Consider the following 26769-nt stretch of genomic DNA (forward strand, 5'->3'; position numbering starts at 1 on the left):
CCGTGTTAGTCTGTATTCGCAAAAAGAAAAGGAGTACCTGTGGCACCTTAGAGACTAACCAATTTATTTGAGCATAAGCTTTCGTGAGCTACAGCTCACTTCATCCGATGAAGTGAGCTGTAGCTCACGAAAGCTTATGCTCAAATAAATTGGTTAGTCTCTAAGGTGCCACAGGTACTCCTTTTCTTATAGCCAGGTGTCTCACTTAAACTAGAACAGAATTTTTAAAAGGTAACAAATAGGAGATTATTCAGTGGAGAAGAGGAAAGGCATAATGTGGCAGCTCCTGTATGACACTATATAAAATCCAGTTGAATGCACTGCAGTCAGTATGACTCTCTTCGGCACTTTGGGGGCTTTGCCAACAAATGTTTAGAGTCAAGGATCAAAACAGCGTGATTCAAATTCCACAACATCACAAATAAAAATGAATGTAAATTGTTTATTATGCTAAGTGGATTGCGTGTTCAAACTGTGTGATGAATGCTCCTTATTTACTGACACATTTACTTCACGCATGTATCAATCAAAAACCATTTTATTCATAAAAAATATTGATTGATTCTCCTCAGTTTTATCCTGAGGAGTGTGGTTTTTTTAAATTTTTTTTACACTGGTGCAAACTTCAGTGATTCCTGATTCTCACTGGTGTGAGATTAGAAGCAGGGCCCCTTTTCTTTACACCACATTCTTTCTGAATACAGCAATGTCACTTGGTGTAGTACGGGAGAGAGTCTTTGTGTCTATTCTCCCTGGATAAACATTGCCTCATCAACATAAAGTGAACCTCTGTGTTTTGCCAGGGTAGTTTATTTAGCTGCAGGACACTTTCACCCTGTGACAATGTTTTGCTGGGGCTTGGTGGTGTCGGGGCCAGAACTTATGGGGTTCTTTCTCCATTTTTCTCTCAAAGTTTGGCATACCTGGCAGTGACTGTTTTGTAAGCCAAGGAGTGAGTCAGTATTGGTAAGGGTCACTCAAGAGCAACTCATGATTCTCTCCCTCCCCAGAAGGTGCTCTGAGCCCCTAATGAACTGTAGAACTTGGGACACAGATCAGATCCCTTATCTAGTGCTTGATTGTGCTGGCTGCTAGACAGCCTGGCTGGTCTGAGAGTAAACATTTGGCATCTTGCTATCTGATACTATCATTAGAAGCGTCAGAGCCCCAGTGCTAAGGTGTATACTTTTCTCTCCTCTGAAATCTCATGCTACTACAAACCTCTGTTGCTGAGTGCATAACCACAATATTCCTGAGACTGCCAGACAGGCTGCATCGTCAGCTCCAAAGCTAATGTGCAAACTACATACTCCAGATTTTGGGTCTTTTTCGTAGACAGTCTTTGTTCATTTCCTCTCCCCACAGTCATACGTTTCATTCAGGAAAAAGTGTAGCATGTCAGTTAGTATCTCTCATTTTCACTCTTGATTTGATTTATCATCTTTTAGAGCGGACACCGTCTGCATCTTCTTTGTTATTGCAAAGTGTTTTAAGTTTCATATGGTTTAAAGAAAGTTTGTAAAGTTATTTGCAATGTTGTTGCAGCTATATTGGTCCCAGGATATTAGAGAGACAAGTTGGGTTAGGTAAGAGCTCCGTGTAAGCTCGAAAGCATCTCCCTTTCACCAACAGAAGTTGGTCCAGTAAAAGACATTATCTCACCCACCTTGTCTTTATTAAGTCATTTGAACTACTCTGTTCTTATCATGCACAATGCATGTATTCTTTCTTTCTTTAACTCTTCACTTTGGGTCAATGCAAGTAATGTAATTTACCACAAGTAACCAGTGCAATAGAAGTGCTGTGTCCTATTTGACACTATTCTTTGTTTGCTTTGCATCTATCAGTGTAGAGTTCTCTGTCTTCCTGAAAGATTGGTTTTAAAAACAAATGTATTCTGCACCAAGAAATCCAAGAAATAAAATGAAACAACTTTCAACTTATATTAGAGTTTTGTTTTGTTTTAGCTTTATGGACTTTTGATATTTTTACCTTTTAAATACTTCACATCTAAAATCCTGATGAGTTCTCCTAAGCATTCTTTAATACAAACTTGTTGATGTCTCTTCAGGAAGGGAGGCCTTATTTTTTTTTTTTTTTTTTTTTTGAGTTGGAAATCTCTTGCTATTTTAAGTAGCTTCTTTTACTTCCATAGTAATATTTAACATGACAGCTAATCAAGCTGTTTGTTTTTTGAAACACATACCACCTCACTTTGCTTTAGGTTCCATTTTATAATGGAGAAGAATGATTAATCCATCACAGTACAGTCTTTCCCCCTATTTTCTGCTGCTGAGTATAATAAGAGGTTTGCTTATCAGGTGTAGTGTTACTTAAAGTGCTTGATTGTAAGTTACAGTGCAGTTTTGGAATAAAATGGATAGACTGTTGTGAACCTTCACAGCATTTCATTACAGCCTACCAGTGATTTATTTGTAAGAAGGGTGATTTACCACTGTAATCATTCACTATAACTTTGCAGCCAGGGAATTTTGTTTTCCCCATCTCTCTGTTTCTATGGCTTGCGTTATCATTTAAGTATAGTACAACACACTATCTTCCACAGTCTCCAGCTCTGAGTCCTTTGTGTGACCTCCAGCCCTCTCTCCACACTCCAACTCCCACAGCAGTTTCATAAATTGGTGGGGAAATTTGGCCCAGTGCCTATAGATAAGAAGGCTGGTCACTTCAAAATTCCTGCTGTTCATCACACATTTTAGATCTTTCTACATTGTTGACGATCAGAAGATCTGACTGTTAGAAAGGAATGGAAAGGAGCTTCCTGGATATCTAATGACTGCAGTGGACCAGTTTTTGTACAAAACCTGGGTGAACATGTGGAAAATATTTGAAGAGTCCTAGGTTCCAGGTGAGCTAGCAGACTGAGTGTTGATGTTCCCATTCTCTGGTTTGGATGGGTGCCCTCTCAACTAATCTATTCTCTGCTGTTGCCCACTCTTCAGAAGTGTGGAGAGTAGCAAGTGAGAGTAAAGAAGGACTGAAGTGCTCCAGAAGTAGTCCAAGGGGTGAGTGGCGGTCTGTGTGATATGCTTCCCCTTCCTGGGTCAGGAGGAGAATATTGGGTATTGGTGGGATGGAGCTGTTCAGTCTGGCATACTCCCCTCCACAACCAGTAGATTTCTGTGTAGTAATGCTGCCAAAGAATGATTCCCCCGCCTCTGCAGTTTTTAAACCCTCCTCAGAGAGAGTGGATGGGTTAGCATACATCCATAGGACAGCTAGAAAGCAGCAACATGTCTGCTTGTGGGGGAGATGCATAAGAGGGCGTGCTCTTGTGGATGGCCCAGAATTCACAGGGATGGAGCATATTTTGCCACTGAACTCTGAGCATAGTGCATTTAAAGGGTTCTGCCCTCTGCCACCTCCACGGTTCCACAAACTCCTCCTCCTGGCGAGGAGAATATGTTTGGGTTTGTGCAGCTTGAAAGCCACTGGCACTTTCCCTTCCTTTTTGTGATGGACTGTCCTAGGCCTAGGACTTGTCTGAAATTTTCTCACAAGGGTGATTGAGCCTGTTTATGCACTCACTAATTTTGCACCTATGTAATTCCATCGATTTAAATGGAGTCTCACCTTAGTTGCAACAGTCTGAATGAAGAATCAGGACCACTAACTTCCTGGCTTGTTAATGTTTTGTACATATGCTGCTGTGTTGATCTAATGATAATAGAAAGCTAATATGTCTTTAATGGACTTCTACTGGAGGGTGGGAAAGGACATGGTCTCTTACAAAGGGATTAGCAGAATAAATCTATTGAAGAATCACTTCCTTAATGTATTCTCCTGGTGACTGGGGAGGTTGGAGGGAGATTCTAATTCTGGGAAAGTAGGCATGCTCTCACTTGACAGTAAAAGTGGCAAAGAGTCCTGTGACACCTTATAGACTAACAGACGTATTGGAGCATGAGCTTTCGTGGGTGAAAACCGATGAAGTGGGTTTTCACCCACGAAAGCTCATGCTCCAATACATCTGTTAGTTTATAAGGTGCCACAGGACTCTTTGCTGCTGTTACAGATCTAGACTAACACGGCTACCCCTCTGAAACTTGACAGTAAGAATCTTTGTAGTACAAAAAACAAAATGATCCTGTTACTGACATGTAAGCTTTTCCTGGAAGGGAAAGGATAAATCTGAGAAGAGTGGTTGTCCCAAACTGTGCCTTACTGTTGTTGTCTCTGCCTGTTTTAAAGAGAGCTAGATTGGAAAGCGCATCTCTCTGGATTAGTGAAATAATTAGTCAGAAATAGCCTTGTCTTCTCTTATGGCAGGAAAGCTTTGACAAGTAGGTAGGTACTGCAAGGCGCTCTGAAAATTGTCTAGCCATGTTGTATGGCATACTATCTCCTCTACTACCTCATTCCTGCTAGGCACCCAACAGCATTCTCTCCAGCTCTCACAGATGTCTTCCTTGCTTTTATTAGCACCTAGTCAGATGGGGGAGGGATAACTGAAATAGAAGGGTGGAGGAGAGAATTGTAATCATAAGCAAAACATTTCCAGCTGCATCTCCAATTTTGAATATTGCTGTCACTGCCCTTCTTATCTGTTAGACTTGGTGGTATGTCTCACCGGTCTTTAACTGAAACGTGTTTTATCTTTAAAAAAGATTTCCAAACGTTTCCCCCTTCCTCTGTTTCAGCACACGTGGCTGTTACCTTGGAAATTCTTTATCATCTAAACCTATGGTGTGTGGTTAGTAAACCGCCATATTCTTGGGCCATCCTTAATAATGAAATGTGCCGAGCTGTGTAATGCGAATCAGTATATAGTGGTGTATTGTGTTGTGTTCAATAAACACTTGAAAATTTTAAAAATAAAGCAAATAGACTTTTTATTTTTATTTAAATGTTCCGAGACCCTGTTTAGGGCCATATTGTGTAAGTAATTACACTGTTTTAAGCTAAAAAATTTTCTAAATCTGCTTTGCTTCAGACCAAAAGTGTGGTGGTGATGCCTGCAGTATGGTGAGTAGTATTATGAAGCACTATGCTCTACTCTGTCTAATATCAATACCAGTTGCAATGAAAAAGTGTTCTATGGCAACTCTTCTGTGACGAGCTATTTTGGTAAACTGCAAAACAGAAATGGCTTCATCTTTGTATGTCCATGCCTCATTTTTCTTGTAAAAATGATATAGTTTCATGACTGAACTAGGAGTGTGAATGGAGTTGCATGTTAGTGATTCTGAAAAAATGCTTGGAAGAAAGCATTTTTGACTACCAAAGTTACACTAGCTCTGAATGTAATGGCTTCTGTCTTTCCAGACGTGCCAGGGGTTGAACCAGGGATCTCCAGAGCTAAAATCTTGAGCTTCTACAGCTTGAGCTAAAGAGACAAGGCTCTTTAGTGGGGGCTGTAACAGACTCTCATGCCCTGTGTGTTGGGAACAGAGGGGAACATGTATCACATGCTCACTCATAGGTTACATTAATTCTTCCATTTAGAAACCACAGTTTTCTTGCTTCTTGAAAAGAACAAGGATAAGATTCAGAGTAGCTGATTTCTCATCTGGTTCACCATATATGTATAGGTCCTATCTTGAGGTGCATCTTCACAATTTATATCAAATTATTAATTAAATTAGTTTAATTTTGAAGAGAGTAGATAATGGTTTGCATTGGATGATAAGCAAGTCTTTGTACTCTGTTTACCCAAATAGCTGTATGAGCTAAAGTAACATAAATATTTGTGTGGGGATTTTTGTGCAGGGTAGGAAGGAAGAATATTTGCCCAGAAGGGGACCTGGATTGCTTAAGAGATGGTAGTGGAATATAGAGCTTTTCACCTGTCGGCTGACTGTTCAAACTCTGCCCAGGTGTGTAGCAGACTGGCAGTTATCGTTTCAGGGTTCTTTGGTGGGCATCTGTGAAACGAGTCCAGTGATCAGATTCCACAAAAACCACCACTACAAGTGAAACCCTTGTTATCAGTCTCAGCAGAGAGGCCAAGGGGCTAATGGAAATGAAGCGAGAGCTACCCACCTAAACCCTGGTGATCCCTCTGGGGCAGGGTTGAGTCACTTTGAGCACTGGGGAAATGATGAGGTGATAGCACCATTGTCATGGGTCATAGTTGCTCTTGGGTACCTTACCAGTTGGCCTAGGCATCGCACCTACTTTATATAAAATGATAGTATTGCAAGTCCTCCACATATCTACTGGTGACCCACTGCAACCACTGTTTTGATGGAGTGGACTTTGCAGAATAGCCTTGAATGTCTGAGATGTAAGAGGAGCCATCTGGTGGGCATTATGGCTACCTTGATGTTTTTGTTGGTTTTTTTCATCCTTTACACACACAGGTTCATCCAGTTGTGTTTGGCAAAAGGTCATGTAAAACTGATATCAGTACTTTCACATGGAATGTGATAAAATCCAAAAGGTTGAAACCAATACAGGAAAAACTGCTAATAAAAGAAAACAGCATCAGAAAGGAAATACGGAACTATTCCACTGAAAGAAGATGCTAAAGGCACTTTGTGTCTAGTATTAAAACAAAAAACTCTTTAATACCCATACGTTCTTAATAGTGACTCTTGGTGAAATCCTGGCCCCGCCGAAGTCAATGGGAGTTATTCCACTGAGTTCAGTGGGTCATGATTTCACCTTCTCAGTAGAGCACTGATCATTGTTTAAAACAAAACAAACAATCCTTTAAAAGAAAAACTTACAACTTTATCACAGAGAATAGTTGCACTCAAAGTAGCAGCAAACATTGCGTCATACTTACTTCTCAACTCTTTCAACTTATTAACCACAGGTATAGACTGTTTTTAAGCCAGATGATTTAATTAGTCAGTTATTTTGATGTCAGTTTTCAGAGTAGCAGCCGTGTTAGTCTGTATTCGCAAAAAGAAAAGGAATACTTGTGGCACCTTAGAGACTAACCAATTTCTTTGAGCATAAGCTTTCGTGAGCTACAGCATCTGATGAAGTGAGCTGTAGCTCACGAAAGCTTATGCTCAAATAAATTGGTTAGTCTCTAAGGTGCCACAAGTACTCCTTTTCTTATTTTGATGTGTTAACGTGTGGAGTGGAGAGGTTCCGGGGAAGGGAAGTAAAGTACTCTGTTCTCAGAAGTATCAAAAGTTCCTCATTTGAGCATGCAAATGAATAGCGTGTCTAATGTTTATGTCCATATTTGACCAGATGGAACTACTGTATTACGTTGATCACTCATTGTTTTATGCTAATTTCCCCCATCTCCACAGCTGTAATGCAGCTACTGTAGAGAATATTTGTGTATACCTGCCAGAGTAAGAAGAGTAATTCCTGTAAAATTCTAATGTTTAAAAGTTAAACCAATACATAAGCCACTTTTCTTGTAAGAAACTATCTAAGTATGGTATTGCTATTCATACACTTGAATGGGCTTTTAGAGAGTGATGAGTGTAACTCATGGAGATTAGTGTACTTGTGGGCTTGTCTCCTTGAGTTTAAATATTCATCTATTTTAATCACACACAGAGTAATACTTGGTTTATATAGAACTAATGAAAGTAAATCCCTTTGTTTAGTGTCTGTTTTAATAAAACATCATTAACAGTTTTGATGTATTCCCCTCTTAGCCCGTTAGTTTGATTTAAATTCATGATTGCATGCTGTGGGTAACAGTGAAAAGCTGTTGAAGTATGATTTCTAGTCCCTCTCTGTGTAAGCCCAATCTTGTAAAATGATTAGCAAAAGGGATTTGAGGGTGCTTCACACCTTTCTTTAAATAAATAAAAAGCCCAAAGTTAAATGCTAGTAAGAATTCTTAATTCTTTTACTATCTTGTACTTTGGTAGGCTGAGATGACACATGACACACGAAATGAAGTGGATGGTATGACTTACATTAAGTGCAGAATATTGCAAAAGGGTAGCATTCTGCTCTGGTTATTTAAACTTCCCATCCTGCTAAGAGAAATACAGTGAGCTCTGTTCAGAGGAATTGAACTGATGGGCATAATGCATTTTAAACCTGAAATGAGAGACTTACTCTTACCTTTTATTAAAGAAAGGATAGCCTGTCTTTAAAAGCCAATGTTTATTTCAGGTCATTAAGGTGAGGCCTTCTGGAAATTTGTTTCTAAACTGGGGTCACCTGACACTGCAGTTCATGTACACTGAAGTAACATTCTTTGGTGGTGGTGGTGAAACTTGCCTGCAAGTGGGAAGTAAGCTGCTTCCTGAATCTTACTGAATGCTGAGGATTTATGGTATCTGTTCTTGGAAAGCCCTGGCTGCACATAAGTTATTTTTTAGTATAAGAGTTTGAAAAGTAGAAATAACAAACTTAGTTTTTGTGAATTATTTATATAAATTAAAATATTTTAATTATTGATGAACATGAAATTTAAGTGATTATAAATTATAGCTTCATGAAGCTAAGAGTTGAGATGCTTATTACCATCAGATTGCTTTAACCTGAATGACCTTAAAGTGAGTAATTCAGAGCCATGCACTGAACTTCTAAAATGCAAAGTCTAGGGGTCCATTCCTGCAAAAGCCTATTGTTGGCAGTACTGCTAACTACTGTGAGTAGTCCTAATGAAATCTCTGCACTGAAATCATCAGGACTATTCACAGGAGTAAGCACTATGGCTAGTAGTAGATGCTGGCAGAACTAAGGCCTTCAACCTAGCATTCAGAAGTACAGTCATTGTACTGAGATCAATAGAAGTACTCTCTGTAATAATCATGATATCCAATTTGAAACGGCATCTACTTAAACATTGTCTTCCCTAAAGTTGGTTGGCTGTTAGTGCTATTTATGTATGAATACATCCCAACTAAATTCAATGTCCAGTTACGTGTAGGGAAACAGAGGTGAAAAATACTTTACCTTTTTTGCCCACCTAAAGCCATCTGCCCTGTAAGGCTAAATACATCTTTGCTTACAATAATCTTTAAGAGGACAATAAGTCCTTACAAAAAGCAAACATCACAGGAATGTAGAATTATCATAGAATCATAGAATATCAGGGTTGGAAGGGATCTCAGGAGGTCATCTAGTCCAACCCCCTGCTCAAAGCAGGACCAATCTCCAACTAAATCATCCCAGCCAGGGCTTTGTCAAGCCTGACCTTAAAAACTTCAAAGGAAGGAGATTCCACCACCTCCCTAGGTAACGCATTCCAGTGCTTCACCACCCTCCTAGTGAAAAAGTTTTTCCTAATATCCAACTTAAACCTCCCCCACTGCAACTTGAGACCATTACTCCTTGTTCTGTCATCTGCTACTACTGAGAACAGTCTAGGTCCATCCTCTTTGGAACCCCCTTTCACGTAGTTGAAAGCAGCTATCAAATCCCCCCCTCATTCTTCTCTTCCGCAGACTAAACAATCCCAGTTCCCTCAGCCTCTCCTCATAAGTCATGTGTTCCAGTCCCCATATCATTTTTGTTGCCCTCCGCTGGATGTTTTCCAGTTTTTTCACATCCTTCTTGTGGTGTGGGGCCCAAAACTGGACACACTACTCCAGATGAGGCCTCACCAATGTCGAATAGAGGGGAACAATCATGTCCCTCTATTTGTTGGCAATGCCCCTCCTTATATATCCCAAAATGCCATTGGCCTTCTTGGCAACAAGGGCACACTGTTGACTCGTATCCAGCTTCTCGTCCACTGTAACCCCTAGGTCCTTTTCTGCAGAACTGCTGCCTAGCCATTTGGTCCCTAGTTTGTAGCAGTGCATGGGATTCTTCCATCCTAAGTGCAGGACTCTGCACTTGTCCTTGTTGAACCTCATCATATTTCTTTTGGCCAAATCCTCTAATTTGTCTAGGTCCCTCTGTATCCTATCCCTACCCTCCAGCGTATTTACCTCTCCTCCCAGTTTAGCGTCATCTGCAAACTTGCTGAGGGTGCAATCCACACCATCCTCCAGATCATTAATGAAGATATTGAACAAAACCGGCCCCAGGACCGACCTTGGGGCACTCCACTTGATACCGGCTGCCAACTAGACATGGAGCATTGATCACTACCCGTTGAGCCCGATGATCTATCCAGCTTTCTATCCACCTTATAGTCCATTCATCCAGCCCATGCTTCTTTAACTTGCTAGCAAGAATACTGTGGGAGACTATGTCAAAAGCTTTGCTAAAGTCAAGGAATAACATGTCAACTGCTTTCCCCTTATCCACAGAGCCAGTTATCTCGTCATAGAAGGCAATTAGATTAGTCAGGCATGACTTGCCCTTGGTGAATCCATGCTGACTGTTCCTGATCACTTTCCTCTCCTGTAAGCGCTTCAGAATTGATTCCTTGAGGACCTGCTCCATGATTTTTCCAGGGACTAAGGTGAGGCTGACTGGCCTGTAGTTCCCCAGATCCTCCTCCTTCCCTTTTTTAAAGATGGGCACTACATTAGCCTTTTTCCAGTCATCTGGGACCTCCCCCGATCTCCATGAGTTTTCAAAGATAATGGCCAAAGGCTCTGCAATCACATCCGCCAACTCCTTTAGCACTCTCGGATGCAGCGCATCCGGCCCCATGGACTTGTGCTCGTCCAGCTTTTCTAAATAGTCCCGAACTACTTCTTTCTCCACAGAGGGCTGGTCACCTCCTCCCCATGCTGTGCTGCCCAGTGCAGTAGTCTGGGAGCTGACCTTGTTCGTGAAGACAGAGGCAAAAAAAGCAATGAGTACATTAGCTTTTTCCACATCCTCTGTCACTAGGTTGTCTCCCTCATTCAGTAAGGGGCCCACACTTCCCTTGACTTTCTTCTGGTTGTTAACATACCTGAAGAAACCCTTCTTGTTACTCTTAAAATCTCTTGCTAGCAGCAACTCCAAGTGTGATTTGGCCTTCCTGATTTCACTCCTGCATGCCTGAGCAATTAGCTCAGAAGCATATGAATTGGGTACTTTTTCTTATGTTTGTTTTTCTTTTTGAGACAATAAAGTGATTATAGTTTACTTCCTCATTTTTCTTTTAGCATTAATTACTATTTAGTATTACTGAAAAGGAAACTATTTAATAACTAATCTCAGTATTCCAGAAATAGCAGTAAAAATCCCGCTTCTCTGAGGTTCAGCTCAGGTTCAGTAATTAACTGCTTTGTCAGACTTGTTATATTCTGTCACAGATTTGCACGTGTTTTGTATTTATTTGCCACAGACTTGGGTGAAAGGAGGGTGCTTGCTCACATCAAGAAGAAGCCAGAGAAGCCATATTGGCCAGAGTATTAACATACATACTGTGGCTAACATCAGATGCTTGAGGCCTGGTAGTCCTTGTAGGATGAACGTATTGAAAAACACTTCCTCATCCCCCTTCTCCCAAACCTGTGATGAGAGACAGTGATGGGCCCTGAAGAGCCTACCAATTCAATCCCTTATATACACCAATCAAAAAGTGGTCCAGTTACTCTTGCTGAAAGGTTAGGCTGGCCTATGGTGAAGCCTCATTTGACCCAAACTGACTTTTCTGTAATCCATGGAAGAAATGACCTTACTTCCTGCTTTCTCAGAAGCACTAGGGTAAGGGAGGTTGCACAGCATCAATGACATGGAGGGGGGAGATTTTCACAAGTGTCCAAATGACTTAGAAGCCTATGTCCCATTGACTTTCATTTGAGGCACTGAGGAGCCTGTCGCTTTTGAACATGAGATGTTCTAAGTCACTTTTTGAAAATTGTACCTACAATTGGTCTACTTTACACAATTGTTCCAACCCTCCAGCAGGACTGTCTACCTGGGAGAGTAGGCCTAAAAAATAGGTAATCCTGCGTGTACTGAAAGGGGGATTTGAAAGGTAGCTTGAAAGACTCAGTCCGATGGTGTCCACCCCTAAGCCATTGTTGTAGCTTGTGACCATCGCGTGCCCTTTCAGCAACATCAGCTCTGCACACAAAGAAATTCAGTAATTAAGAGGAACCACTTCTAAGAGCCCTTGGCATGGGAGAGCTGGCGCAACATCTGACTTAGGATGGAGGCCAGAGGCAGGATTCATATGCTCGCTTTTATAGTCACCGGAAAGATGGGTCAGCTATTTTAGAGGCTGATTTGCCCCTTGTCTCCACAGGAACTTCTTGGTGGGGCTGGCAGGCCATGGTGTATCACTGTGGCTTTGCTCCCTTTTACCCAGGTTTACTTTGGCTGTCAGGGAAATGCCTTGCTTTTTCTGGCTTCATTGCCCCAGTCAACTAGGGGGGCAGGAAGGCTATGGCACATAGTGGTCTTGCCATGAAGCTGGTGGAAAAACACAGTAAACCATTGTTCCCTTTATGCCTTTCTCTGCTGTCTTGGGCAAACCTGGCCTGTCTTCAGGTTGTCTAGACCAAACCATCCTTGAAGTCTAATTATATCACATCAAAGTGTTGTGTATCTTCAAACATAGGAAACTGACAACAACAGTGACTTTTATTGTATAGATATGATTGTGGAAGTAGGAACTCACAAACTGGCATTGGTTAAAGATTTGTAGGGTTTTTTAATTACTGGATGGATTCAGTTTTAAATAAGTACAATTAGTGGTATAAGATAGATAGCAAGATTTAAGTCTTGACTAACCTCAGTAGAAGTGTTGTTATAGTTGTCTGATACATGACATGGAAAGTATTAGGAAAAGGAGAATTTGTTTTAGGAATGAATACTTTTTCATCTTCACCTTCATTTTTTTTATGCCCGTCCTGATATCAGATTTGAGGGGGAGGTGTCAGGGCTCAGACATGTGACTAGCATGTGACTATTGCTAATGTCTTTCCTTATCCAAGCTATTTCCTTTAATTTTCCTGGTATATTTTATTGGTTTACTTTTATAAAATTGTAATGCTTTTGAAGCTTTCCTCTTTCTCACATTTAATTCTGCATAATCTTGATGCTATTAAAGAATAACTTCCATGTGTATCATTCGTGGGCAGAAATCCCAAAACTGAGTGTCTGAAGTTAGAAGCCTAAATCCATATTTAGGCTTCTAAATATGAGTAGTCAGATTTTCTGGGGGTGATGAGCACACACAAACCCTGTTGAAGCAAATAAGAACTGTGGGAGCGTGGAATCTTTGAAAATGAAGCCATTTATCTTTAGGTGCCTAAATGTGGATTTAAGAGCCTAACTTTAGGCACGCAAATTTTGGCCGAGAGCTCATAAGCATTTGAGTAAATTCTTTGTTAAAAATGATATAATTTTTGCTTCTATTTCTGTACAGATTGAATACTTACTTAAAAAACTCACTGAAGCAATGGGGGCAGGCTCGCATCAAGAACAGTTTGAACATAATAAGAACAGCCTCGGTGCCAATCAAGGTCTTTCTGCATGGGAATTGATTGAGCTTATTGGAAGTGGACAGTTTAGCAAAGGGATGGACCGACAGACGGTATCAATGGCAGTTAATGAGGTCTTTAATGAGCTCATATTAGATGTACTGAAACAGGTAAGAATTGAATGGAGTGAATGTTTGAAAATAGTGGGATGTATGAGTTATTGGATAATGAGATCATTTGCCCATGAATTCTGCTGCCATGAATAACAGTTTCTTTAGCTGATGGCAGCGAACAAGCTCGAGGGCGTCTACTTAGCGCTCTGACAGTTGGTTTCTGTTAGGAGTTTGTGAATGTGGTTTATTTTTAAAAGAATATATTTTGTAAAACGGAAGCTGTGCTATGTAAAAAGATCTCTTTAACCCCTTCTAGTACTGCAAAGGAGATACGTGTCCTTGGTGAGTTATACTTAGGACCTGAAGGAAAAGTGGCCCTCGTGTTTCTGACTTAAAATATGACCTCTCTTTATACCAGTAATTCATTAGCTAATAGAATAGCTGCAAAATTGTATTTATTAATTCCTAAATTTGTGGTAAGTCTTTAATATGTTAAAATATTAATATATTAAACATAAGTATTAATATATTGAAATTTGCAGTTAATTTACAGAAAAAAGCTCTGATAGGTATATATCAGTATAACTGTGCCCACACAAGGGCGATGCACCGATTTAACTGTATCTGTTTCTAAATTGATGCAGTTAAAACAGCCTATAAATTGTGTAGAAAATGCTATTTAACTCTGCATAACAGAATATGGAGCATTAGTGATTTACGAAGCTGAAGTCAAAGCTAAAAAGTAATGGCTCTATCTTAAAATTCATAGAATATTTCTGTCAACCTTCTGCTCGTTTGGAGTTCCTGTAGAGGGATTGATTACCATTTGGTCAGGGGACTCCTCAGTTGTTCTAGATGTTTCAGAAAGTCCCAGAATGGCTTTAAAGGACTGTATATTTTTAATAGGAAAAATTAATCCTTAAAACCCCAGTGAAGTGTGTTTATTCAGGCAAACTGCATTTACCTAGGGTTCTAATTCACACTCATACGTACTTTATGGGGAACTGTTAGTGGTCTTTGATTGTTTCTCCTTACGAAGAAAGCAAGCAAAGGCCTTTTTTGGCAGCCCTTCCAAATCCATTCAGAAGAAGTTATCAGAAAATCTTGGCACAGGAAGTTCTTTCAAAATAGCCAAAGAACAATGCAAAGCATCTGTTTTTGTTAACTCCTTATTGTTCGTTGGTGGGATGAACTGTTGAGGACAAAACTTTAAGTCATTCTGTTAATACCATTGAACATAATAATTGGCGTCAGCTCAGTCCATCTACTTGAAATTTGAAAGGAAATCTCTGATTTCATTAGATGTTTCAAATGCTTTCTATCTGATGCTGTGCTGCCTCTCATTGCTGCAGTGTCTTGACTGTCTCCTCTCTTGGTGACTGTGACTTTGTTTGGGGTTGTCTCCCTGCTTCTAAAAAGACTTTTAAAAAAAGTTTTGTTATAACCTAATCTCCTCCCCTTCTGGACAGTCACCAGTCTTTTGGAAAATGGAGTTCACACTTTAATTCAGACGTATTGTAGTACTGATGGAATAAAATTTTTTGTTGTTGCAAATTTGACAATATTGATTTTTATTTTTATTTTTTGTGTGTGCAAATATTAACTTTTTATTTTTACAGTTGTGGGAAAGTAAGGGTGGCGTAGGGCTGGGGTTAGGGTTGGGGCACTGTGGACAGCAGAACTGCAGGGTGCTCCAAGCAGCCCAAGACACCTGGGTGGAAGGCTGTGGTCCTGGCCCACTGGAGCACAGACCCCCCCAGCCAGGGCGGCAGAGAGGAAGATGAATCCCCAACTGAAGGGGAGGCCCTCCTGCTGCTGAACAATTACTGCCCACACACTCCTGGCTGGTGAGTGCGTGAGTGGGGCCACTACAGCCGAGATGCAGAGGGCTCCCTGCCTGGCTGTGGGACAGGTGATACCTGATCTCTACTGGCACAAGGTGCAGGGGAGGCTGCAGTCCTGGCAGGGCAGAGCAGAGACACTCAGCCAGGATTCTGAGGGAAAGGAGGAAGAGCCCCTTGCTATGGGGGAAGCCACCCCACCGCTGAATGGCTCCTGCTTGACAGGATGACAACAGGACAAAAAAACCAAACAAACCCCAAAGCACATAAGAGTTGGGAAAATGAGATTACAGAAATTAGCAGGGGAAATGGGGGAAGCTGTAGTACCCAAAATAACTTTTTAAATTAGTTTGTTTTTTTTTAAAATTGACTAGCCAATAAATTCAAATGTCTGATAGAACATTCAATCATTTACATCTTTCAACATGCATCCTCTTTCCTGTGGAGCTGTAACCACACTGGATAAAACACAGTAGGTGGGTGCTTCTGTTAAAATTATTGTTAATGCAGTAGTTAATATATCTAATTATGTTTTCATCATTAGATTTCAGTGTTAATAGCTAATTGAGATGAATGGGGGCACACCACTTTGCTTGGAGCCAAATTCTCCTCCCTTGTGCAGGAGTAAATAGGGTTTATATGGAGGACTAATAGAAAATTGAGAGGGATGGAATTCTCCCCATAACCTGGGAAGAATTCACCATGTAGCTGTGTAACTGTCTCATGGCTGCTGCCTCATGTTTATGATGTTCTTGGGCAATAGGGAGCTTGAACTGGTCTTTCCCATTTGCTAACAGCAGTATTTGTACCTGGTGTGTTAATTGCATTATTAGAGCTTAGGGGAAGGCTACACTAAGTTCTTCACTCACCCTATACTTGTGTACATTTGGAACTGATAAGAGAGGGAAGTGATGGCCCAGAATAAGGCTTGGGTGAAAGGCAGCTATGGTGAGTCCTTTCTGTGTGGAGGTGAAATGTAGATGCTTAGGATCCTGGGGCCAGTCTATTGGACTCCACCATCACAGATATGTAGCTAGAACAACTGTAGTTTTACATCTTTGACATTTTAATATTTCCTCTGTGTGAAATACAAGCTCTGTTTTGGATCGGGTACTTCTAGACGTCTTTCCCGCACAGAAAAGAAAAGGGAAGTGATCCTCATCTCATTCTGCTTCAAAGCAAAGAGAAATGTGGTATTTCTTTGATTCGATCAATTTTATTTATTTTCCACATAAACTGAACACAGTTTAAGCAAAGAACGACTGCCACATCCCCTGGTTCTTCCTCCTCCTCACCAAGAGACAAAGGATATAAATACATTTCCAAAGAAAGTTAACTAGCTATCTAAAAGGGAAAAAATATGTAAAAAATTCCAATATTATATCACAAATAGTACTTCCTTACTGCTGGCCTACATGATGTTAGGTCTGTAGTAAATTTAAATAATTAGGTCTAAGATCCCACTAATAGTTCCACTTCCAGTTCAGCTGAGGACAAATCGATCAGACTCATTGTTCTTTATGAAGTCCACCTGCTGTGTGTGGATTGTAAAAGGAAGGAAAGAGGAGTTTGAAATCTTGATGATGATAATTAAGGTTAGGTATTAGGGCATGTCTGTATGGATATTAGTGCACAGCAAACTACTGTGTAAATCTCGCCTGCCCACTAACTGGCCAGGCGGAACTGCTACCAGGTGCTAAAAGTGTCATTATGGGTGTTGATCTATGTGGTGACAAACTACAGTAGATTAAAGTGCACTGCAACACTTTTTAGTGTGTGGGAGCAGTGTCCACCCAGCCAGTTAGTGCATGGCAGGCTAGAGCAGGCCGGATTTACACCCAGCTTGCTGTGAGCGAACTGTTCATAGAAACAAGCCCTTGGAGACACAATGTTTTTCTTTTTTTTAAACTGGATTGAGTAAAATGTAAGGAAAACTAAAATAGTATGGGTGAAAGCTTGGCCCCAGCAAAATCAATGGGAAAACAACTATTGACTTCAGTGGGGTCAGGATTTTGCCCTATGCTCCCCAAATATAGTATACTAGCCAGAAGTATAGTTTTCATTCTCCCTTTCTCAGTCCCACTATTTGAAGTTTCTATCACACTCTTGTTGGGATCAGTCCTTTAAAAAAGGCTTTGGTCTTTTTTTGGGTGCAGCTAGATGAGCAAGGCAGCAGAAGGTATTTTAGGAGACAGGAAGAACCACTTCCAGGAGGTGGAAGTTTTCTTATCCCCAGGGTTACGTGTACAGTAGGGGATGGAATATCTAGCTAGAATATCTATCTAGCTCCAGGCCCTACATATACCCCTGGGGAGATCTTTTGTTGTTGACATTTCACAATGTGATTAAATTAATAAAATCTCTGTCATTAGACATCATGTATGACATGTCCAGCAGAGTTGTGTGCTAGCACTAGTAACAATAATAATTAATAATAATAAAAAAGGAAGAGTGGTGGTAAAATATTGTCAAATAGAATCCGGAGAGATTGCAGTATTATTTCCGTTATTTTAAAGATGGTTTTACCATTTGCAAATCGGGGAAAAAGGAATCACAAATTACTTTCATGAACTAAGCAACAGGTGATGGAATTGGGAGTTATGAGGAACGGAAATGTGTAGGAATCAGCATTTAGGGCCTGGTCTACTTCATCGGTCTTGGACCATAACCTTAGGGCACACAAGTAAAAGGCAGAGCAGTACAATCGAGGGGACACAATTCAATGGGTCATTCCTTTTTACAGGGTTATATGTTGAAAAAAGGTCACAGAAGGAAAAATTGGACAGAACGTTGGTTTGTGCTAAAACCAAATATTATTTCATATTACGCGAGTGAAGATTTAAAAGACAAAAAAGGAGACATCGTGTTGGATGAAAACTGTTTTGTAGAGGTAAAAATAAATTCAACTCCCTCTAAATATAGAAATTTTAAAATAATCTTTTGTGGTGGACTCCCAGTGTCTATTCAGTGATGGTGGGGTATTTGTTCTGTTTTTTTCCTTTTTGCATCAGTGGATCACTCTGTTGGGCTGTCTCTCTTGGTTTTATTTTCATGAAGATCATTTAATGAAACTATTGGAATTTGTACAAATAAGTTCATGAGTGGAAAGCAGTAACAGTAAAAGCTTAACAATTTCATAATGTTTCAGTTTTCCATGAACAGCAGTTTTGCACCTCGATGTAAAATGGCATTTATATCGCAAACTATAAAATATTAAAATTAAACATTTTACTGTTGTAGGCCTTCATAGCCTGTACATGTGACTGACTGGTGCATAGGTGGGATGCGATACTGCAGTGTGGTATTTAGGTTAACTGGAAACTAATACTTTGTTTTCCATTCCAGTCCTTGCCTGACAAAGATGGGAAGAAATGCCTTTTTCTTATCAAATGCTTAGATAAAAGCTTTGAGATTAGTGCCTCTGATAAAAAGAAGAAGCAGGAGTGGATTCAAGGTAAGGTCTCTTAAATCTTAGTGATGTGAGAGTTAAGGTCCTGCTTCCACAAAGCACTTAAGCATGTGCTTAAGAACAAGATTTTCACAAGTGACTAGTGATTTGGGGGTGGTTCCCCTTTGAGTTCCCAAATTGAGACATCTCAAAGGGGCCTGATTTTCAGAACCAGCTAAGCACCAAAATGCTGAAAAATGGGCCTCTTCAAGGTGTCAAATTGAGGCACCCAAAATCACTAGTCCCGTTTGAAAATCTGTGCCGAAGTGCTTTCATAAATTTGATCCTACCAGCAGTTCACTTTCAGTAACTGATTTGCTGCATGTTGTGGGATGGCTAACACACAATGAAAGATGATTTTTATTTGTGCAGCCCAGATAAAATGCTGGCCCTAGAAAATGAAATGTGAGGGAACTATTTTTGACTTTCTATCAGTCAACGTACCCCTGAGAAACAGAGGGATTCTTATCTGGATTAGAAACACTGAGAAAATTGTCTAGGGATGTGGAGAGAAATTTGCAATTGGTTGTCGTTTCCTAAGGCTTTCTCTCTTACAATAATTTACATTCACACCATCTTAATCTTGCCAATGCACCACCAGAAATTGACACTGGGTATGGAATAATCGGGTAGGCTATTATTGGAACTACTGGACATTCCTCTCTTTGGGATACAGATGATATTGCAATGTGTAGAAAGCCAGCACGCTTACTTTTTTCATGTTATTAGTTAACTTAATAAGAGAGAGAGGGGATGACGAGAGAGAGTTGTGTGCGATAACAGAGTAGCTGTTTCTCACCCACCCGGGCTATCCAGAGAGTCTTAGCATTTCTCCTAACTGAAGTTCTCTTTTATTGTTGCATTTCCTTTCAATCACATGGACTCCTTTACAGCCATTCAGACCACTGTAAGCCTGCTGAGGGTTGGCAGCCCTCCACCTCACAAAGAAGCGCGCCAGAAACGGAAAGAATTACGCCAGAAACGGCAAGCTGAGGAAGAGGAATTGGAGCGGCAGATGAAAGAACTCCAAATAGCTAATGAGAACAAGCAGGAGGAATTGGAGACAGTGAGAAAGGTGGGGGCATGTTGTTAGCCTTCAAGCTTTCACATTGCACTGATCAGACCAGAATTTTGCCTAGAGAAGTTTCAATTTGATTGAGATTGAGTTTCTTGAAATATTAGTCTGTTTTACACATGTGTGTGCTTTTTGTGCAGGGTCAGGACACCCTGAGTCAGGTTGAGCTATGCTTAGCGCAGGACCTTGGGTGGGCAGAAGGGATGGGAAAGGAGGCAGGCATGCAGCTGTTTCAACCTGGAGTTACTGGCAAATGAGCTAGACCTCAGTTAAGTTAGTGCTGTCTGCAACAGCTCTCTAGAGGCCATTTTGCCGGAGGAACAGAAAGTGCTCTGGGTGTGCCCCCTACATCAGGGAGAGAGAGGCGTAGAGCAAGGGAAATCACCAGCTGGCCACATAGGGTAGCTTTACAGCACTTTGTGCTATGGATGCATCTCAGAGGGGCTGCACCATGGCCTGGGCATCTAGCCCCTTTAATTAATTAACTAAAGGAGCAGGGTGGAGTTTAACAGAGTTTCCATTAGGGTTTTCTTAGTTTTAATGGATTGCTAAAGTTGCATAGGTGTGGGGTAGCAGGGACTGAGAAAGAGAAAAAAATCCTGCCCCAGCACACTTCCAACAGTATGTGTAAAGTTCAGTTTCCAGAGACGTATTGAAATATGCTGCAGAATCCTTGTGTGTGTTTGTAATCCGATTGAAGCAGTTTTGGGCAGATTCACAGCTCAGATAAAGGTATTGACCATATGTACGTTGCTCAAACGCATGTTTTCTCATAAAATTTGCATCGACTTTGCAGAGCAACAGATTCAGACAGCTTGAGTGTGAATATTGGGAGAAAGCTTTAGAAATCCATGTATCTGAAAAGCTCTAAAGATGTGTAAAACTTGCATTAAGGAAGCTTGGCAGAAGGTTCTATGAACAGCACTGAGGAGCATTATGTATTTGCTATTACTATTTGCTATTAACTTGCTGATCACTGCAGATAATAGAGTTGCCCACATCTATCTGATTGCTCCCCTATGAGGCTTGGTGAAAGTTAAAAGATCCATTTTACCTAATTTAAGATTCATGTATCAAAAGCTCTCGCTGTTTTCATTGTAGAAAATGTTTTGTAATTTAAATGTTCTTGGACAAAACTTACAAACCTAGTGAACTTTCCCTTAAATATCATGAGTTATTCTTGGATTTCAACCCCACCACTTGCCATACCACATCTCAGCTGTTACCTAGAGTGCTTCCTGTCAGGAGCCAGCATCACTTCCTTACATCCCAACCCCTGTGCTGTAAAATGAGACAGCTGCCTTTTCCGTTTAAAAAAATTAAATAAGCCAGAGAAATATGTTCTACGTTTCCTCAGAAAAGAAGGCATTTCTGTCCCAAAACTACACTGGCCATTTCAGGACTAGTGATAGGCCTACAGTCTGATTATCTCATGATCCATCAGTGCTGAAAAAGGGTCTTATACCAATAGAAAGGGGAGATTCCCATCTTCTTAATGGGACACAGTACTTTCCTCTAGCCCTGGTCAATTCAGAGACAACAGACCTTAAATTCATGATGATACATAAACTTCACTTTAGGTCATTTTCAGAAGTTTCAAAAACGTGTTAGCCATAACCTCTCTCCCTCTGAGAGCTGGCTTTCACAGGCAGAGATTAAAAAATAGTACTGATTAAAAAAATCAAAATATGTCTAAAGTAGTTTTCTAGAAGATGTGTAGCATGGAGGGAATGTGGGGTGTGGTATAATAGTTTTATTGGCACTCCTTTGGGAAGACCTGTATATATCAAATGAACTCACTTGTGGATTCACAACTCATGAGTAGTTAAGCCATTCAAAACGCTCTTGGCTCTCCATCTTCTGTTCTGTGCTTTCCTCCCTCCTGCTCTGTTGTTCTTCCATTTTCCACTTCATGCTCCTATTAACTCCTCCCCTCCCCCAGCTCATACCGTCTCCAACTACATATACTTTTATTTGTTTTTATTATTTGTTAGTAATTTGCGTACTGCCAGTATGTTCCATGCCATACAACGTGTGGAAGGAGACTTGGTCCTTGCCCCACTGTGGTTGCAAGCTATTAAAATGACATTCTTTAGCCATGTAACATGAAAAGCAGAACTGGTCTGCTCGTAACCTTGTCCTACATTTCAGTTGGTTTTGTGTTTCCAGTTAGAGCACGCTTGCCTAATTTCTCATGCACCTTCATAAATAGAAAATATCTGATTTATTACTTATTCTTAAGCTCTTAGAGCAAGATCAGATCCAATTATAAAGTAAACTAGAGTGACTAGACGTAGAGTGCAGCGAGTCACCCAGCCTTTGAATCCATTACATGTATGCAATCTGAGGCCCTGATCCTGCAAATACATAGATAAGTTTAACTTTAAACATGTGAGTAGTCCCATTAAGTATTGTGTTTAAAGTTAAGCTTGTCTGTATTAGTAGAATATCATTGTTGTCAATTCTTGTGACTTTATCATAAGTCTCATATTTGGAGTTTTTAAAGTCTCAGCTCCTGGAATCATGTGAATATTTTAGAATCTCAGCTTTCATTTAAAAAGTGAATTTCCATCTCTCATGGTTGTGGAGAGAAGCCTAAAAATGTGATCTGAGTGCATGCTATAGGCACAGAAACTAGAAGGCAAATGAAAAGAACCCAAATGTATTACTTTTAGAATCTTGTAATTCTTGTGAGCCTGATTCTTGATTTTTGAACACATCAGTTTGGTAATACTGGGATATGGAGTATTAGTTTCCTTGCCTTGCTCTGAATCTGGTAATAGAAGGTCTTGTTCTGATTTGATTCTTACCCCATAATTTTAAAGGTTTCAGAGTGGTAGCCATGTTAGTCTGTATCAGCAAAAAGAACAAGGAGTACTTGTGGCACCCTAGAGACTAACAGATACATTTGGGCATAAGCTTTCGTGGGCTAAAACCCACTTCATCAGATGCTTGGAGTGGAAAATACAGTAGGAAGATATATATATATATATATATATATATATATAACACACACACATAGAACATAAAAAGATGGGGGTTGCCATACCAACTCTAATGAGACAAATCAATTAAGCTGGGCTATTATCAGCAGGAGAAAAAAAACTTTTGTAGTGAGTTACTCATACCTTCTTGTCAGCTGTTTGAAATGGGCCATCCTGATTATCACTACAAAAGGTTTTTTTCTCCTGCTGATAATAGCCCACCTTAATTGATTTGTCTGGTTGGAGTTGCTATGGCAACCCCCATCTTTTCATGTTCTCTCTCTATATATATCTTCCTACTGTATTTTCCACTCCATGCATCTGATGAAATGGGTTTTAGCCCATGAAAGCTTATGCCCAAATAAATTTGTTAGTCTCTAAGGTGCCACAAGTACGCCTCGTTCTTTTTGCATAATTTTAAACATGGATAATGTGCCAAAATGCAATGCCTGCCTTAGCTCATATCTAGTACTCCCTACTGGTATCATTTGTGTAACTTACCAGGCAGTAAAAATCCTGGGAGTTGATTTCTGTTTTGCTATAACTTGAGGAGCAGGTGCGCAAGAGGAAGAAACATGGGATTGTTCTCACAGAAGCTGTGTGTTTACTGAATTGTAACTGATTTCTCTGAATCTTGTAGCAGAGATGGCAGCTGGCAAGAGTGTCGAGGCAAGAAGCTCCTTTCAAATAGGTCTGGATGATTCCTTCATCTTAGAGGGTGAAAAGAGAACAAGTTAGGCTAAGACATGAACTCCTGCATTTCCACCAAATGAAAGTGTTGTGTATTTGGGGTAGAAGAATGAGCAGCTTTTGATTAGTTAGGAAATTCTTGTAATGGAAAAAGCTACGTAAACATTCCAGGAAACTGAATTGTGCTGGAAAACTTGGAGCTCAGTTTGCATCAGGCTGTGAGCCAGCATGAGTTCAAGGAGAGCTAAAGTGCACTCTGAGAATGGCCTGTGCGCCACTAAAACTTTAGAAGTGGGGGTGAGTTGTTGACATTTGTCTAAAATAACATTTTCTTATGGAATTTTGAGATTCCCCTTAATCTAATTAAAGGATGAACTTTATCCCTATAATGAGGCCAAGCACAAGGCCTATGAACTTGCTAAGTCTGTGTTTTGTGGTCATAAGTGGGACTTAAGTGATGCAGAAGGCCAGCATGTGGTCTGGGTCACATGGCGTAAGTTTCACACAGCACCCAACATACTTTGTTTACTTCAGTAACTTTTCTGATATCTAATGCCCTTCTATAACTTCCCCAGACCTGAATAATTGTACATATATTTCCTGTTTGAAGGCAGTGTCTGGTGCGGGGGTGTTCTTGGACATGAGGGACAGAAAGCTCAATGAAAAAGTATCTATCCTAAATCAGTAGCAGCAGGAATAGGATCCGATCGTTCAAGTGACTTGGCATGGTGGAGCTTGTCCATCTGGAGCCCCCAGATGTCTACAGAGATCCACATGGATGCAGGGTTTAGCTGGTGCAGACACTTGAAAAATTATGATCTTAGATTCCAATTTTTATAAATCTGATTTGTATTTGGCCCCTACATTCATATTGGTGCTCCTTTATGTTCATTTATCTTAAAAAGGGGGGGGGGGGAGTGAACGCGTAAAGTGCCCTTAAATTAGCATATCAGATTTGGATGTTTTTAAGATGTTGCTCCCATTCCTCCAGAACACTTTCAAAGACACTGTTGTAAAACACCTACATTTGGGAACTAAACCTAACACCAAACTTCTCTTGTACTATTTAATACCAAAGTTATTCTTTTTTTCCCTCTTATTGCTTCAGTGCTGGTCAGCCTGATCGTTTTTGTCAGTTACTTGTGTTTGTTGCTGGCTTGCAAAGAAATGAAAGCTATTTAAAATGCGTGTCTTGGCAGCTTTAACAGAGCAAGTGTCGAGTTAGTGAAGCTGCGGGGGAGAAAGAGGAAGTAGAGTAGCAGTTCAAATTTGGGATTTTCAAAAGACAGTAGAAGAGGTAGGTGTCCATCTCCCACTGAAAGGTGATGGGGCCCTAACCCCCTTCGGCACATTTGAGTATCCCAGCCTAAAATGTCAATAAAATATTCTTACTTTGATAAGATGTTAGTATCTCAAGATACAGATGGGTTTCCAAAAGAGGGGTAATGTGTGAATTAGCTCATTTGAAGGAATTATTTTTGCTTTTAAAAGAAGTGGTGCGAAATTCCTGACTATTGCTTGTACAGCACCGTCCGAGCATTTTACAAATACTAATCCATGCACAAACCTTGTGACGAGATCAGAGATTATCATCCACATTTGTGGAACAGAGATGCAGAGAGGTGAAGAGACTTGCCAAAGGCTGTAGAGGGTGCTAGGGTCAGACTTGGCACTCGATTCTAGTGTCTTTTGTCTCTCAGTCCTTTGCTCTGACCATGTCTCACTATTATCTTTTCCTTTATAATTTCAAGTGATGGTTATTGGCTCCATTCTTATCAACCCTGTATGATATAACCTTGTGGGTAATCATGTGGATGTTAATGGGACACAGTCAAATTGCATAGATCATTTTCATTTTTTTGCTGTTATACTCCATTATGTTTAATTATCTCATAGAAAAAAATCATTTTCTTATCCTCTGAGACAACTTTGGCTTTGTCAGGTGCTGTGTGGAAATCCTCAGGCCCTTAGAGCTCCTCCCTCAAAGCATCCACTGCAGCCAAGTGTGCAGAGGGGTGAGTCCGAGGCTTCCCACCCTGCACAAAGCCTGTGACCTCCTGTCCTCTTCCTCTATGCCTGGGTATTAGTAGCAGCCAGGAGGAACTGTCTTGCCAGCCTCGTGACCTCATCATTCACTCAACTCTGAAATCTAGATTTTTGGATTTTCCCTCTCATTTGCTCTGTTGTCACTGACTTTTGGTCCCACAGGTCAAATTGCAGGGCAAATTCATTCAATTATGTAGAATTTTAGATCAGGGTGGTATTTTGGGGAATGCATATGGGCCCAAAGATAACTCTCTGCTTCTCAGTCAGTTGTTAATTATTGGAAAATTGATTATAAAACAGACACCCCTGTTAATATCTGTAAAATCACAAGACGTGTGTTGTACTCCTGTTGTCCGCTCACTCACTGCTGGCTGTTGTTCAGTCCCCATACGTGCAGTCGCTATTGCAGGAATCTGCATAGGTTTGCCCAGAGCTGGGTAGGAAATGGGTTTCCCACCTGGTGAGAATTTTCAAGAATTCATTTTAGGACCAAAAAATCGTAAATTTTTATGAACCAAAAACTGGCAACATTTTTGGATTAGGTTAATAGAAATAATTCATTTCAGTTTTTATCTAAATTTTTTTAAACTATAAATTAAATTTAAAAACAGGAAGCCATTTGGAAGTGAAAAACAACTTTTTTGTTTTGAAATGAGGCATTTGGACAATTCTGAAAACTCACCTTTTCGTGCAAACAGTTTTGGTGCTGATGAATTGGCATTTACAAAAAAATTAATTTGAAAAAATTTCCGACTAACTGTAGTGCCACCCACAGTTTTTTGAGTGAGATGCCCATTTGTATGAATGGGAGCTGAGAACGTTGTTTCCATCTAGTACGTGAGATTGGATGGGAGGAGGTTTCATGGATGGTACCAGGTAAACAGACTGACTGAAGGTCAGTGAACCACTTCTGGTCAGCCTTTGGTTAGCATGTAATCCATGCAGGTGTGAGATAACTGTCTCTTACACTCTTTTACATGGTGTTTTTCTTTGTACAGCAACTGGAAGAAGCAGCTGCTCGAGCTGCAGTAGAAGAGAAGAAACGTCTTCAGACTCAAATGGAACTGCAAGACCGATTCAGTCTGGAGCTAGCGAGAGAGAAAATGGTGAGTGTTGGGATAGTCAAAAACATTTTGAATTTCCTCAGTGAGCTGTGTTTCCACCATGACAATCATAGGCTTTTGCTGAATGGATTCCAAACATGTTTTAAATGGTGGCATACCAGAGTAGATGTACTGTATCCTTATTTGCAGTGCATTCATTTTGAATAATCATCTACAGATTGATGATGTTTGTACAATTCTGGGACAACATGAATTGTAGTAGTTGAGAGAAAAGTGTGTTTCTTTGTGCTTTAAACA

At 40.4% G+C, this 26769-nt stretch overlaps 1 protein-coding gene across 1 annotated transcript in view; it reads left to right on the top strand.

Moving 5' to 3' along the window:
- SWAP70 (switching B cell complex subunit SWAP70) overlaps positions 1 to 26769 on the top strand; it is a 52672-nt gene that overhangs the window by 17333 nt on the left and 8570 nt on the right. Inside the window, exons 4-8 of the mRNA XM_074955028.1 lie at positions 13157 to 13381; positions 17909 to 18055; positions 18511 to 18619; positions 19507 to 19688; positions 26407 to 26514. Coding sequence (XP_074811129.1) covers positions 13157 to 13381; positions 17909 to 18055; positions 18511 to 18619; positions 19507 to 19688; positions 26407 to 26514 — 771 coding nt within the window. The remainder of the gene's footprint in view (positions 1 to 13156; positions 13382 to 17908; positions 18056 to 18510; positions 18620 to 19506; positions 19689 to 26406; positions 26515 to 26769) is intronic.

This window comes from Natator depressus, chromosome 6 (assembly GCF_965152275.1).
Source record: "Natator depressus isolate rNatDep1 chromosome 6, rNatDep2.hap1, whole genome shotgun sequence".
Taxonomy (NCBI): domain Eukaryota; kingdom Metazoa; phylum Chordata; order Testudines; family Cheloniidae; genus Natator; species Natator depressus.